This window comes from Cygnus atratus, chromosome 1, assembly GCF_013377495.2.
Source record: "Cygnus atratus isolate AKBS03 ecotype Queensland, Australia chromosome 1, CAtr_DNAZoo_HiC_assembly, whole genome shotgun sequence".
Lineage (NCBI taxonomy): Eukaryota > Metazoa > Chordata > Aves > Anseriformes > Anatidae > Cygnus > Cygnus atratus.
Window position 1 is genome coordinate 42148523 of NC_066362.1, and position 15410 is coordinate 42163932.

Here is a 15410-nt window from a genome sequence, read left to right on the forward strand (position 1 = left end):
TACTTCCATCTTTCATCTAATATTGCCATTTGTCAAGTTGTTTGGTCTCTTGTCAGCAGCAGAGCATTCGTACTGCAGATGCTGTTGGCCTTGAACGTTTGTACTATAGTCTACCTTGACAAGACAAAGGCTTGTACTATAGCCTTTAAATGCCCCATGATGTTGTGTTTGCAACACAGAGACCTCCTTGTCTTGTACTTTCTTGTAACTTTTCTAGGTCATTGTAGAAAGGTAAATTTTTTGTTCTACCAAGGACTTCATAACTTACATAACCCTGGGCATAATCCAGATGTTACTCTTGTTTAAGTAAAAATTTGGCTTGAGTTTCAGGTCATTGCTTTTCATTATGTAGAGTCAACAGGAATGTAGTCCCCCAGCCCTTGCTCTGCAAAGGCCTGAATTCAAAATTTGACCTTCAGGCTTTTCAAAACTTTTTGTTATACTGCAAAATATGTTTTCACTCAGTTGTCATTTTTTGCTAAACAGATGTAACATAGTTGAACTCAATTGAAAGTGCCTGTCAGTTTAACCTACCTAATAGCTTCTGTTGTTGAGATTTAGATGAAGATGTTGCCCTTCCCAAGGAAATCTTCTTTTGATCTGCTTTTCCTAATTGTGTTTAAATTTCATCCAAGACAAAATCAGTCTTCAGAGCAAAATTGGGAAACACCACCCGGAATAGCCCCTTTCATGCCCTTGGTAAACACAGTTCTTGCCTTGCAGTATTCCAAGAGTCTCCTTCTCACCACCAAGAAGTAAACTGTTGTCAGTTGGATTTGCTCTGGGCAGAAAAGAGGGAAGGGTTTCATGTGGTTTCTGTGTCTAAAAGGGCACAAATACATATCTGTGTCATGGGTTGCTTTAGGTTTCATATTTCAGATTGGTGTTGTATTTGTTGAGGCAGCAAATACTTTGATCCTGTGAATCACACTAAATTAGGTGCCAAAAATAGACTATAAGTTTATATAAGAAAATACGTACCAAAACCAGGCTGAAAAGACATGCAGTGTGTTGAGAAGGGGTGGGGAGGAAAGAGAGCTATTTCTTTTCTCCTAGTAATTCTAAATTGATGCTTTATAGGCTAAAAGCAGGACTGCAATCATGTAGCTCTAATCTAACAGAGAAAAAAAATAATGGAAGCAAAATGAGAATTGAGCTTTATACAAATATAAATCTCTGAGGTAGAAAAAGTACTAGGAATGATATTTCAAACTGAGACTGAAAACCAGGTGCTCATGGGCTCCCCTTCTATACAAGCACTGATGAATGAAAAGTTGGAAAGTCTTGATATCCTCTTAAAATACATATCAGCTTTGATAAAGCATAACTGGTGTTGGTTTCTCAGCTGTGAAGAGTTCATACCAGCCTGCTTTGCTGGTAGTCACAGATGTTGTAAGACTTTTTTTTTTTTTTAACTCCTTCTGTACTGCAATGTTCCCAAAGTATTAGCTCTCAATATTTCTAGTTTAATCATCTGATTCATAAAACATATCGCTTTCACATTGTCTAAGATTGAATGTTTACCTGAATGAGAAAAGCAGTTTGTAAAGTATCAGCAATATTTAAAAAATAAATTAAAAAAAAACAGAATTATTTTTCAGTATAATGTTTTGCATTTTTCCTATGACTCATTTGTGTGAACTGAGGCTTTCCTTATAGGTTTCTTACTCTTTATGTAGCATGCAGGTAATAGATACTGCTGCTTTGCTTTTCTATTTTTTTATCCTTTGCTTTTCCTTCCAATTCATGTAACATTATCTTCAACTGCCACCAGGATATGGAGTATGCAGTTATAACTGGGTTTGCTGCATTTGAAATTAAAAAAAAAAAAAAAACTGACGTAATTAATATCATAGTTCAGTGTTTTGTATGTGAGACTGCCTTTATCACTGCCTTTGTCTTTTTTTTTGAGTATGCTGCTTCTAGCCCTCTGTGGGAGAGGATACAGATTACCCCCAAGCAGTCTGTATGAGCATTTTTACTGTAAAGACAATCAGAATTCAGTGATACAATGCTGATGTGCAGTCAAGCCACGAAACTTTTCTGTGGCAATGCTGACATGAGGAGTCCATAACACAAAATGTAAATTCTTGCTACAATAAATTGCTAATAAACAAGCTAGAACATTTTTATTTGTTTTTAATAGAGTTTCTCTGTATTTCAGTGTTGATTAATTCCTTTCAGTGAATACTGCAACTAACTTCAGTGATAGTAATATTAGAACTCTTATCTGTCCTCTATGCAATTTGAGAATAGGACTTGTTTTGCATCACAGCTACAGGGTTTGGGTTTTTAGTGTCAGCGCCTTTTTTTTTTTTCATGGGGTTGTGAGGACGTAACCAAAAGAGAAATTTGTTTTCAGTTTGCTGGATGTACACTAAAAGTGAAGGGAAAATTGTCTCAACTGTTTCCAGAGACAGAAAATTGAAATTGAAGGTTGTTCCCTAACCACTGCAGTTTCCACAATGTCTGTCCTAAGTAAGGGTATCTCAGTGCTTGGCTGTGGCAAAATATTCTTTCGGCTTATTATCTGTACTTCTTCCTGATTGGCATTAATTCCTTTCAGATCACTCCTTCTATGAGCGCAGCCTTCCACTACATGAAAGAAATTGCTTTCTTTGCTTCCTTCCAGTTATTTTCAGGTGTCTTTCCTCACCCTTGTCTCTGTCTGGCATGGTAATCATCCTCAGGACAGTCATCCCACATACTTAAGCCTGGAAGCACAGAGAAACATCAACAGACAACTAGAAATTCTTGACTAACAAAAATTTGTAAATCCCCCTGGGCTTCTTTCAATCAAGTCTCCTAAAATGTTGATAGACACCATCATCCAGTGCACAGGCAAGAAGCTATTTGCAGCAAATACCCACAGGGACAGATACTTGATATGACAGAGGCCCAAAGATGATGATTGCACAGGCAATGCAAGTGAAGGCACTCACATCAAAGAAGGGAGACCTGGCACCAGCCTTTGCTCCACTGACTTATCAATAGTAGCACTCAAAATGCAACGTTCTTCTCTGCAGAGCAGACTGAGAACCTGTTTCTTGTATCTTTTAGCCTCAAGATGTTGGAAATAAGCATTCAGATCCCTTTAGCCAACAGAGGGGTCTAAAGACCCTTAGTCATCAATTAGCAGTTTGACCTCTTGGCTATCAGCAGAAGAGGGGTGGAGAGAAAAGTCGGTTGGTTTATTCTGTAAAACAAAATAGGTAAAACCAGAAAAGCCTAAGCTGGCACAGCAGGAGTAAAACATCGGAGACTTGAAAAGGTGAAGTGTAATTCCTCTCCTGAACACTTTTCCAGGCATGTTAAGGCACCTTCCTACCCAGGTGCCTGGTCTGTCCAAATTCCATCCGTTCCACCTGACACTCCTCACATGCTCGCTTTTTGTTGTTGTTTTTGTGGATTCATTCCACCAGGCAGCATGTGTCTCCGAGAGAGGTACTATACTTCTGTCCCCCCACCCCAAATCTTGATACCCCTGTCTGAATGACCTGGTTAGATAGGCAGCCCCGTACTGCAGGGCTTCCAGGTACTCACAAACAGTCCAGCTAGACACACCATTATACACTTGGTTCCTGTTTTTTCTGCTGAAGCATCTTACATGACCTGTTCTTTTTCCTTGTTTTTGTTTTGTTTTCCATATTATGTGCTTCTACTTCTCTCTTTCCCTCTTCTATATGTCATTATTCCTCAGTCAGTTTGTGTTCCCCCATCCTCCTCCCCAGTTCACTTCAGGACAGTACTCTGAATCTCTCTGAACCTCTATGTATTATCTTCTTTCCGTTATTTTCAGTACCACCAATTTAACAAATAGAAATGTAATTAATTTTTTCTCTATAGCATCAAAAGGCATTACATAAATTCAGACTCAGCAATCTGCTGGAATTCGCTGCCTGAAATATTGCCAGTTTGCTTTGGTTTCTGTCTGAATTCCTGTACTGCACAGTCTGCCTGTATCAGCAACCCCAATTAATAACATTCCACCTTTTGATGCTAACGCCTCCCTCATCTTAGTTGTTGCTGTATTCTTTCCGTCTGTATATTTTGTCATACATAATGATAGATATTATAACATTTTACATATTACAGTGTGCTTTTTTTATTTGTTATTTGTTCCCCTTCCCCAGCATATTAAAGTTTTACAATGCCATGCTGTATTCCATAACTAAATTCAAGCTTCATGAGCAGTCAGGCTCTCTTTTTGGTGCAAATACAGAAGAGTACGGTTTAGTGCTTTGATGCTTGAAGTTTGCATATAATCACATTTACAAAGTGTTGAGTTAAGTTGCTTGGCTTTTGCACTAGGGTATTATGTGTTTACACACAGCCAAAACTTAAGGTGCATTTTCCTCTTGGTTCAACCCACAGTGAGCTTTCTAAAACTATTTGTTTTGCCTATGTGCAGCTATGTTGAAATGATCTGCTTGGATGCAAGAGAGACAGATCAACTGCCCTTGCTCTGGCAGTAAACTTAATCATAAGCTCATAAGCACTAATTTGTGCTGTTTTTAAATAAGAGTTTTGGCTTCTTTTTTTTTTTTTCAGTTCTATGCTACTTTCCCCATCTGGCGTTGTAACATTTGTTGTTATGTTCCAGTTGGAAGCACTAGGGGTGGAATTACAGATTCATCTGCTTGCTGAATAGCCCTTAGGCCACTGTGAATGTTTCTGTTTCTTCTGTCAGCTCTATGTGTTCTGCAATCTCAGTTTGGGATTCTCAGATGAGGGAATTACTGGCTCTGCTGTCAGTTTTACAACACCTCCGCCCTCCCATTGCTCTATGGTTCTCTGAATTCAGCATTTCAATAACAACTTGATACTCACTTAACTGCACAACAGTGAAGAGTTGTTATTTTGAGACTGCTTTGCTACACTCGCCATTTAACTTTTTTCATTATTGCAGGGGGCTATTGTTAGTTCTTACAAATACTGACCCCTTTTCCCCCACTGTAAATGGATTATTGGAATCCATTATTCCTGTGAGAATCCACCTCCTGTTATTGAACATGTATTTGCAAATGTTTTCATTTATAAATTATCTAGTCTTTGAGTTTCTTCTATTAAAGATGCTTATGGAAATACATAATTGAAGTCATCCAACTTGACACATAATATGAGCAAAAAGGGGTCCTGAGCATGTAAGTGTGCTGCATCTGGAGCAGTCCACCCATGGGGCACAGATTAATATTAACACGTGCATTCTTTTTAACTAAATTGTTTACAGCTATCTGTGGCCTCTCTGACACCCTGTCCAGGCTGGTTGCAATTTCTTAACTTTTTTCATGGCCGCTGTGGTACTGGGTGGTGTTGGGAGAATATTCCCAGTACCCAGCTGAACCCTCAGCCCACTTAACTAAACTGATTTTTAAAAGTGTTTTGCTGGGGTCAGAACTGGCACAGATGCCACCACAGGAACCTGCAGCAAATACATTTGCTACCCACTTTTCCCATGTGCATTACTGGCTACAGCTCAAGATCTGGCTGATAACACCAAGTAATCTATAGCCCAGTGGGGTTATGGAAACTATGATGAAGTCCCAAGTGACACTAGCTGACGACTGGACACTAAGTAACAAATAAACTTTAAATAAAAATCAACATTCCTGTTTTCAGGGAAATGTTGTGGATAAATAAATAAATAAAAACATAAAACCTATATTTTATGCCAAGATAATTGCTCCTAATAAGAATATTTTGCAATATTTCCCTTGGGATGTCAGCTGCTGCTTAAAAATTATGTCCCACTTTTCATGTGCACATTTGTGGAGGAAGGTAGAAGACCCACTAGCTTGCATCAATGAATATAAACCCTATATTTTATTCAATCTAGAAAGTACCCTAGCACTTGTACTCCTTCTTAGTAATTGTGCCTTATATTGTTTCTTCCCTCGATAACATATTTTCCCCCCCTCTGGCTTTCCTTCCCATTCTGCAGCATTCCATTCATCTGAAAAATATTGGCTTAGACAATCGAGGCACAATATCACTCTAAACTCATTATTTCAGAGACTTTAATTATCCTCTCATCCATACATGAATAAGCAGGAGAATAAAAAGTTAAGGCAAATTATCCATGGCCTGAAAGCCACAGGCATCATGTGAATCATCCCTCTCCCGGGAGAGAAGGGTTTATAGGCCCACAGAGGGAATAAGTCCCATGATCCTTGGGAAAAATCAGCAAATCTGTGGGAACTACCAAGCAAGTTTGTCCTGCTTTGCTCTGTTCTCGGAAGCCCTGATGCTTTCTGTACGTAGCACTGCTGTGGTAACCACTGCTGCTTTTCTCCAAAGGCAGGATAAAGCATACAGATACTGCTGTCCCTTGTCAGCGTTCATCCCTGGAAGAGCTGCTATAGAAAATAGAGTTGCTTGCTGCATAAAATTGCTGTTCTCCTTGCTGCCTGTTGCCATAAGCCAAAAAGTAAAACAGAAAAGAAAAAGAAAAAGAAAAAAGAAAAAAAAAATCAAGTGAGTTTGCACAAAATAGCATCAGGTTGTGGGTGTAGTACTGAATCCAGCACCCCTCCTACTCTGGTCAAAGGCACGAGCTTGGCGTTGCTCGGCTTTCCGCCCTGCTGCACTGCTGCAAGATGAGAGTGATTCCAGCTCTTTAGCATGGAACTAACGATCCACTCTGCATGTCACCTCTGCCCTAACCATGTGTTCAGAGCCATTTCTAAGGCTGCATTTCCAAATCCGATTTTCTTTACTTATTGGATCAATTTCCAAGCTCTTCAAGAATCCGTTTTGCTTCCTGAAATGGAAACTCCGCTATCTGCTGACACCTTTGCTCCAAATGTCAGTGATGTGTGCTTTGGCACGGGCTTGGCATACGTTTTCTTCTGATAGAGAAACACATGTGCTAATTAGCACCCAGTTAGCCTGAACGTTTTCAAGACAAAAGTACAGCTGAAGGCAATTCTGGCACTGTATTTCTCCTCGGTTTCTACATTGTATTTGAGAACATCTTCTTTTTACAATGTTTGTCATAGAAACTTTACGCAGCTTTATCTATGACTAGTTTGTCCTGGCTCAGTTTTTTCCTATTAATGATGTTAGGCTTCCTTGAGGCTTGTAGAGGGTTTTCTCTGGTCCAGCTGCACAGAACTCTGTGGGATTTTTTTCTTTCAACAGTTACTCTTCCCCAGCACACAGACTGGGGACTGTAATTGCACACCTAATCAAGTCCAGTGTTTTCCCTGCAGCATTTTTCAAATTTATCAACTTTCTAGTTGCTTGCTTTTTATATTTTCGTGAGATTACAGAAGCCTTACAAATATTTATCAAAGATCAGCACCATCCTTATGTTTGCATTCAGAATAAACCACTGTAGTAAAGCCATTCCAAGTTGAGTACTTTGTTGACATTTTTCTGCTGAAGATCCATACAAGTGGAAATTTGTATGCTGAATTCAGTGCTACCTAAGTGGAAAATGATTTTTCATTAACTACTGATCCCTATAACATATTTTTCATCTTAAAACCCACTGATGGGCATTCTGAGTTCCACTTTTTCCTTAGATATACTCATTAGCCATGATTTTCTTCTTTTTTGATGTAGTATTTTCTTCCAACTGACAAGTTTGCATCTTCTAAACCTCTGATAATTAAGAGCATCTGTCCTACAACATGATAGTGGTGAACCAGTCATTATTTTAAGTGGATTCTAATTGCGTATATGGGCATCACAGTCCACATGAATCAAGATGTCTTTGCCCAATATGACATACCATTTCATTTATCCTTTAAATAACATATTGGCATCTTACTGCAAACTTCAGGAAAACAAAGTATGTCAGCTGGTCCCCCAGTGCTCTAAAAGCTGTTCAGCTAGCCTCCCTTGAGATGTTAGTGTAAAATTTACAATGCACAAATAGTTATGAATTTTACAGCTTTTTAGTGCTCATGGATAGACCATTAATGAGGGAATAAATAGCAGAATTTTATTTAATCACACATGTTGCTTAACATGAATTATTAAGCAAGGCACACACAGCCATTCTGTCCCCTTTAGCAGAGGAACATCTGTAGTGCCCTGGATGCAATATCCCTTCTTCCAGGTAGATTGGCAATGTAATGTCTTGGGGATGTAATATGGATCTAAACTCTTGTTTACTCAAAAGGAACAAAACTGTAGGAAAAAACAGAGTGATATTCATGTCTTCTAACTTGAAATTTCTGCAGTATAACTGTTTACATCAAAGTTTATGGGCTGCCTTGTATAGGTGGCGAGAAATAATATGTTGGGGTACAATCCATTTGACCAAAGACAGATATCTGCTCTGGAATGAGATAATTATCCAGAGTACATAAATAAAAATGTTTTTTTAGTTTCATTGGGATTGAATGTAGACATTTACACAGGGTCAAAAGAATTCTGCGTTTGTGCCCGTGCTATGCACTTAGCATACAAGTTGTCATTGCTAGTCTGTAATATCAGTTCTGTCATCCTTACTAGTCTCACTTGTTCAATAAGACTATTTACATATTAAAGCATTATTCAGCATGAGTAATGGTGCCAAAACTGAGGTTATGTTGCAAGTAGAGAGATGTTTCCATTTGCACTAAACCTTATCTCAGAAAAATTACCAGAGACTGGTGCTTCTCAGAGTTTCTGCTTTCTTTTGGTTATCCTTCCATGGTGGAACAGAACCTGTCTTTTTCAGAGGTTTATTTGTGAAGTTGCAGGAAAGTCTGTGCTTAGGTATCAGTTTGTCTGTGTAGGTTACAAACAAATAGATTACTGGAAAGTTAATGGATTTAGGGCTAATGTGGTGGGGTATGGGAGGAGAGTATAACTGAAGGTAGTGCAGTGCTGGAGAGGAGTCAGATATTAGATGTAGAAGAATAAAGAGAGAAGAGAACTAGGTAAGACCAGGATACTTCAAGAAACAGAAAGTAGATGTGCAATCTAATGAGGATAAACTCAGTTAAAATCTCCACTGGCCCATTCGTATACTTGAGCTGGACACCTCATTCTGATTTGCTCTGTTTTTGTATATAGTTATATACATATATTAGTTATACATATATACATATATTAGTTATATATATATATTATATAGTTTTGAGTATAGTTATTTAATACTTTCCCCTAAAACTAGAAAAGAAGGAACATGGTTTCAGTTAGGTGAGTTTTTTAATTTGTATTTGGCTTGGCTTGACAATTTCACCCTATGTAGAGAAAATTTGAAGCTATTATATCACATGGTATGTACATGCATGCTATGTACCCTTCTGTGCTTCATTTGGGACCTCTGCCACTGACAGCTGCACTACGGGGGCAACCTGGTACCACTTGAATCTTTCCCACTGAAAAATTGGCATTTGTCTGAGCCTAACTCAAATCCCTGGACAGACAAACATAAGGAACTGATTAGAACATGAAAAAGAAACCACAAAACCTATCTTCTTTGCCTTCCTGTGGCCATGAGTTATCCAAGATCAAATTTTGCTATAAAAACAGCAGAAAGATGGAACATCTGTTAAAGTCAATAGAAGCAATTATTTAAAGTGAAGGTACATGTAGTCCCCAAATATTCACTTGCACTTGAATTCTAGGTTTAAAACGTTTCTTTCCAAAATATGGAATGTTTATCTAGATAGCAATGTATTTGTGTTGCTATATAAATCATTGCTATAGAGTTCCTTATAGGCATATGAATAATCATCAAATCTGTATATATTTTCTGTGTACAAACATAGGTCAATAAATGATTTTCTTATATTGACTACATTTATTTTAATAGAATTCTTCGTTTCTAATCCCCTTAATAATAATGTATTACTGAACTGTTTAGCCTCCCAGCCCAGCCTAGTTACTCAAATTATATTTTAACAGCATTATATCTAATTTCCATATCATAACACACTACCACTGGCTCCTTGACTACTGAAATTTCTTACTATATATTAGTTATAACTAAAACATCATTTGTGCATGTCAAAACAATTGTGCAGTCAGCATAGAGCCTCAGCAAAAGTAATCAGGTAGATGAGCTTTTCTCAAGAATCAGCTAATGTTGAAGGAATCCAGGTCTGCCAGCTTTCCACCTTCAAAACATGGTATGCCATGGTGTTGAACCCAGTATTTAAAAAAAATATAATTCTGTTGTCTTTTTGCTAGCATTTCTGCTGTTCACATTTCTGCTCTGCCTTTATTCATACATTGTGCAGTCAAAAGGAACCCTTGCAATTCCCCATGTAGCCTAGAGCATAAAACTACCCAGATTTAATTTGTATTTGAACTCGTGTCATTTGAGGGAGAAGGAATCTTAACCCTCTGTGATAGAGAGCTCATCACAAACACTGAGAAGCTATTTCAGCTGTATCGGGAGCCTCATTCTATTTCTAAGCTAGAATTTGTATAATTTCTTCTCACAGCCTTTGGATCTTATTATACCCTTGTCAGCTGACTTGAAGAGTCCACTACCAAAATTATATTCCCTTCAGTGGTAGTTTAGACTGAGATCAAGTCACTCCAGTAACTTAACTGTCCTGAACTCCTCGGTCTTCCACAGTAAGGCACATTTTTAACAGCAGAATGCAATTACTCTCCTCAGATACTCCAAGCATGAACTTCACTGGAGGGTCATAAAGCATGGTTTGCTCATAGTGGTAATATTTAATTTCAGTGTTCATTCGTGGTTCTTCTGTGCCCCATCCTTTTCTCAGGGGAAGCCCTTTCCTGTGATAGCTTGCAGTCAGGTTCTCTTAGTATTTGCGACACTTGACTTGTGGTTGATGGGTGTTTTGTACAGCTCCTACCAACTCACTGGAGGGATGGCTTGCCTCAATTCCATCATAGTTCAGCTGCCTAAAGACAAAGGGGTGCATACCCAAATTTTGGTGACTGTACCATACAGGATGTTGAAAAGGATGAGCATGAGACTCTTCAAATGGTGCTTTATGGTAGGCCTAAACAAAAACACAAACTCAGTGAAGGTATTGCTAATTAACACCGCCATGGAAGAACTGCAAGTTCATTCTCTAAATGGCTCTTGTAACAGATTAAAGACTGATAGCGCTGTTTTTTTAAGCAGGCAAAATTTCCACTGAAAGTATAACCACTGAGATATCACTTCATGGCAGTAACTTCAATGAGTTTTGCTTGTGCGAGGAATACCTGATTAGGTACTAAATCATTCCTGTTACTTAGCCACCAGAAGTCATACAAAATAACAATAGGATTTGAGTAGGGAGCAGCAAAACCGATCCATAATTTATGCTGATATGGCCTGAACCTTACTCCGGCTGCATGCAGCGCAAAGATAGAGAAGTAGTATTGGTGGGGCAAAGTCCCTTCCTGCCTCATGCCCTGGCCATGTGCTCTGCATAGCTCCCCGGAGAGCTTGGGACAGGAAAACCCACAAAACATCACAAGGGAGTGAGGGGAGGAGTAGCCAGCCCCTAGCCCCACACACACCCTGCCTGTATTCAGCAATGCTCAGAGCTCCGTGGGAAACCCTCCTCACAGCACTAAGGCCCATTGCTAAGACGTGTCAGCAGTTAGTAAATAATGTTTCAGTAAAACGTTTCCAGGACAATTAATGAACTGCAGAACAAAGTTAGGTGGGAATTTACTCTTCCCTTGCGCTGTTAAGCAGAAAGTGCAATAAATATTTTGCACCTTTTCCATTGGGAACACTTTGCAATTGTATAGGAGTTTTTCTACAGTGGAAACTAAGACTGTTAAATTGCAAATTGCTTGTTGCTATTTTTTTTTCATCAAGTCTGGAATTTGTGGGATTAAAATCTGTAGAAAGTGCACTGAACTACCTTTCTTACATCTACTTCTTCTCTTGATTACTTAGATCCCTATGTGAAAATCCATCTGATGCAGAATGGTAAGAGGCTGAAGAAGAAAAAGACCACAATTAAAAAGAATACTCTGAATCCCTACTACAATGAGTCTTTCAGCTTTGAAGTACCATTCGAGCAAATTCAGGTAATGTCAAAGAGTGTTTTGTCTTCTCTCTGCACTCCATTTCTCAGCCCTTATAAATATTTAACAGGACTCGTGTTAATTATCACATGTGCATGCCTTCATTAGCACCTAGGTGCCAGCACTGTGCTACATTAGATGAGTGTGACTGGTTCAAGAGGGAAATGATAAAATGCACAGTATTTATGGAGCTTTGATTCATCAGTGAGAAATGGATAACTGACATTTTATGTTAACAGAAATGGATTCTGAAAAAAAAAAATCCACAGAGAAATAGCAAAAGAATGTGCCTGCAAAAAATATATAGGGATAGAAGAAAAGGCATATAGAGTAATTTCCGCCAAATTATTTCAAATAATACATCAATATCATTGATCATATTTGTGTCCCCTGCATTTTTAGGACCTGTTTGTTGAAAGCACTGTAGCATCGCTCTTTAGTAAAATACATTTTGTAATCATATTTTTTTCCCGTTACCCACCAAACAATTAGAACTTTTTCAGTGGTTCCTACATCTCTTGGAAAATAGAAATTTGAGAGTCTCAGGGGTCAGTTTGGTTCAGTCAGGTTCAGGGATCAGTCAGGATCTGGTTTCTTGTCAGCTCGGTGGAGCTCTAGTAGTTCTCTGGGTGCTGTTCCCAAGGATTTCAGTGTTTAAAACTAGGAGGCTCAGAAGCCAGCACACTGAGCTGGAGGTTGCCTACACTAGCAGTGTCATCTGTTTTCAGGGACTCAGATGCCTACCTTTGAGGTACTGGAAGTCATCTCCCACTCATGAGAGAGAGATTTAACTTCTCAAGCTAAATAACGTTTTCTCACAAGAGAGATGGTCTTCTTAGCCATCTCAGGAGACATATGGAAAATCTGCACTGAGTTCAGTCCCCTCCCTAAGTGAATTTGAACCTTGATCTGCAATGTCTTAAGCAAGTATTTTTGTCACCTGAGACTATGGCTTGTTTTGGGAGTGCAACACTCATTATTTTTCATAAATAGCTAAGTATATGATTGACCACAGAGCATCAGTTCATCTGTTTGTTGGGGGGATCACTTGGAAAGGGCAAGACTGATCTTGGATCTGATCTCTGAAATGTAAGCCACGTAATGATAAGTTGGTACAGGCCACCTCCATTTTTGTTAAGTCTTACCCGCTAGTGTTAAGCTGTTTTTGTTCTTTTGCTCACTTGTTAGAGTGTTCATTGTCAGGGAAAGATGCAGTGGTTTAAATAACCTCAAAAGAGAAGAGAATTGCATGGTGGCATCCCACCCTCCCAGAGGGAACCTGGGACCATGCAGATGTTAAGCAAAATAATTTCTTTTCTGGATGGAGCTCAATATGGAAAGTCTACTTTCAGGGGCCTCCCAGGTTGAATGACAATAATTAAAACAGTCTGGGAATACATGCTTTTGTGGGCTTTAAAAGAGGTCTAGGCACAAGCTAGGTGCCTTGCTACACGAGGATTTAAATGGCATCAGTGTTAACACTGATGCCATTTAAATCCTCATGTAGCAAGATGACAGCCAACAGACATTTTCAGGGAAAACTGCAACGCAAATAGGGACATGCAGCCTCCTCTTGATTAGATGAGAGCCTGGTAAGGGTTTTAAGAATCTATATCTTGGGTTCTGATAGCAGTTGTACTGGAGAGAAGTCCAGCAGCTAGGGCCTACACTTCAACAAAAGCTGTGTGCTTGCCTTTTATTGACTTGGTACTGACAAAAGTAATAAAGCTAGACAGATGAGGCACTGGGACTTGGACGCATGACTGTCCCTTTCAGGAGTTTCTTCATACCCCACAGCATGTACAGATGTCTATGGACTCTAGGAATCAAAAGTGGGAAATCCACTGGAGCCTAATTCCCGCTGATTTTAATGAAAGCTGGTCATTGTGCCTGTGAAAAATCTCATAACAAGCACTGAAGAGCCAGAGGCAAAAAAGATCAATCACATCGAGCCTCTCTGGAATGTCTTGATTTCTGAATAGGGACAGGACTGGGGAACCTGAATAGATACCTCCAAGTTATCAAATATGTGCTTTGGCATGATTACATTCTGTGGGTACTTGGCCATTTTGCTTTCTGATCCTGTCAGTTTTGTAAGGTGGACATAGACCTTTCATAAAGTGTTGTAGTTTAGCTGTCTAAAATTTTGCTGCTTTTTTGATAAGTGTGTGAGAATAATTATGGGTATTTTCTTCAACATGTAGCCTCAATTTAAAATCTGTAATTATGGACTTTGGTCATATGTCGATGTATTTTGTAATTAGTTATAAAAGAATATATTTACAAATGATTTCAATATAGTTACTGTAGCAATTTCATCATTAGAAAAACACATTTTGAATGCTATTTAGACTTAGTATGGTAAGAATTATTTTGGGTAATTCATGTAAAAGTCATTAAGAGACTTTCAGAGACAATTAAAAATAATGGTTATATAAGTTTTGTGATCATTGGAGAGCAAAGAAATAGCTGATGGAGGGAAAGCAGCTCAATAGCAGAACATCTATGTAATTTAAAATGGGCCAAACAATTTAATAGCAAATATGGACTTTGACTCTTAAGTGAAATAAGTGTGTAAGAAAGTGGGATCTTGAAAGACAATGTGAGAATACCACTGGACTTCAAACCCTGTTGTTAACAGGGAAATCAAGCACGTGTTTCACCACTTTTGAGACAGACCACATCTGTAAGTAGCAAAGTCTACAGGCACTTTTACTCCAAAGAATGCCTAATCATGCCAAGGAAACTACTAATCCAAATGTGTATTAGCAGAGGTAGTGCTTTCTACTAGCACCTGTTGGTTTTTTGCAGTGCAGCTGTTCCTTTAATATAAAGTACGAAAGCACAGAGATGCTTACATTTCTCTGTAGGTTTAAGTCAGAGACCATGAAGTGAAAATCATCCCAGCGTTAACCATCTGAGTTAGCTGTTCTTGCATCTTTATAGATCAAAAAAAAAAAAAAGTGTCTTTTGTTTACAATGCTCACTGTTGCGTTATGATTAACAAAAAAAAAATAAATCCAATAGGAACTCGCTCCCAAGCTTCTAGGTACAGCAGGCAACTTTTTTATACTGTAAAATGATACTCATGTCTACTTTTTATACCTGTGATTGTACCATGCATCTAAAACATAAATGTCCATTTGGGGAGGTACCATCAACATTAAAGTGAGTATATTGCAAACAGCAAAACTGAAACATCATTTTGGCATCTAGAAATACTTGCTTCAGGATATTGTCATATATCATGAGTGCTCTGGGTAGAGAGAGTCTTGAGTTTGATGTACACTTTTGTCATCAGCAACCATATAAATACTTTAGTGCCTGTTGGAATCATCTCTTTCTCTGGATCAGAGAACTGCAGAATCTTGTAAGTGAATGGACTCTATAAAATAGACCTCATGAGTCTGGTCTTGCAGGTATGCTTAAGCATCAGTTACTTTTAAAAGATAAATCCTATT

At 38.6% G+C, this 15410-nt stretch overlaps 1 protein-coding gene across 2 annotated transcripts in view; it reads left to right on the top strand.

Moving 5' to 3' along the window:
- Nucleotides 1-15410, top strand: part of SYT1 (synaptotagmin 1) — a 355350-nt gene that overhangs the window by 334520 nt on the left and 5420 nt on the right. For both annotated transcript variants that reach the window (XM_035544091.2, XM_035544092.2), the window contains exon 10: nucleotides 11819-11952. In XM_035544091.2, coding sequence (XP_035399984.1) covers nucleotides 11819-11952 — 134 coding nt within the window. The remainder of the gene's footprint in view (nucleotides 1-11818; nucleotides 11953-15410) is intronic.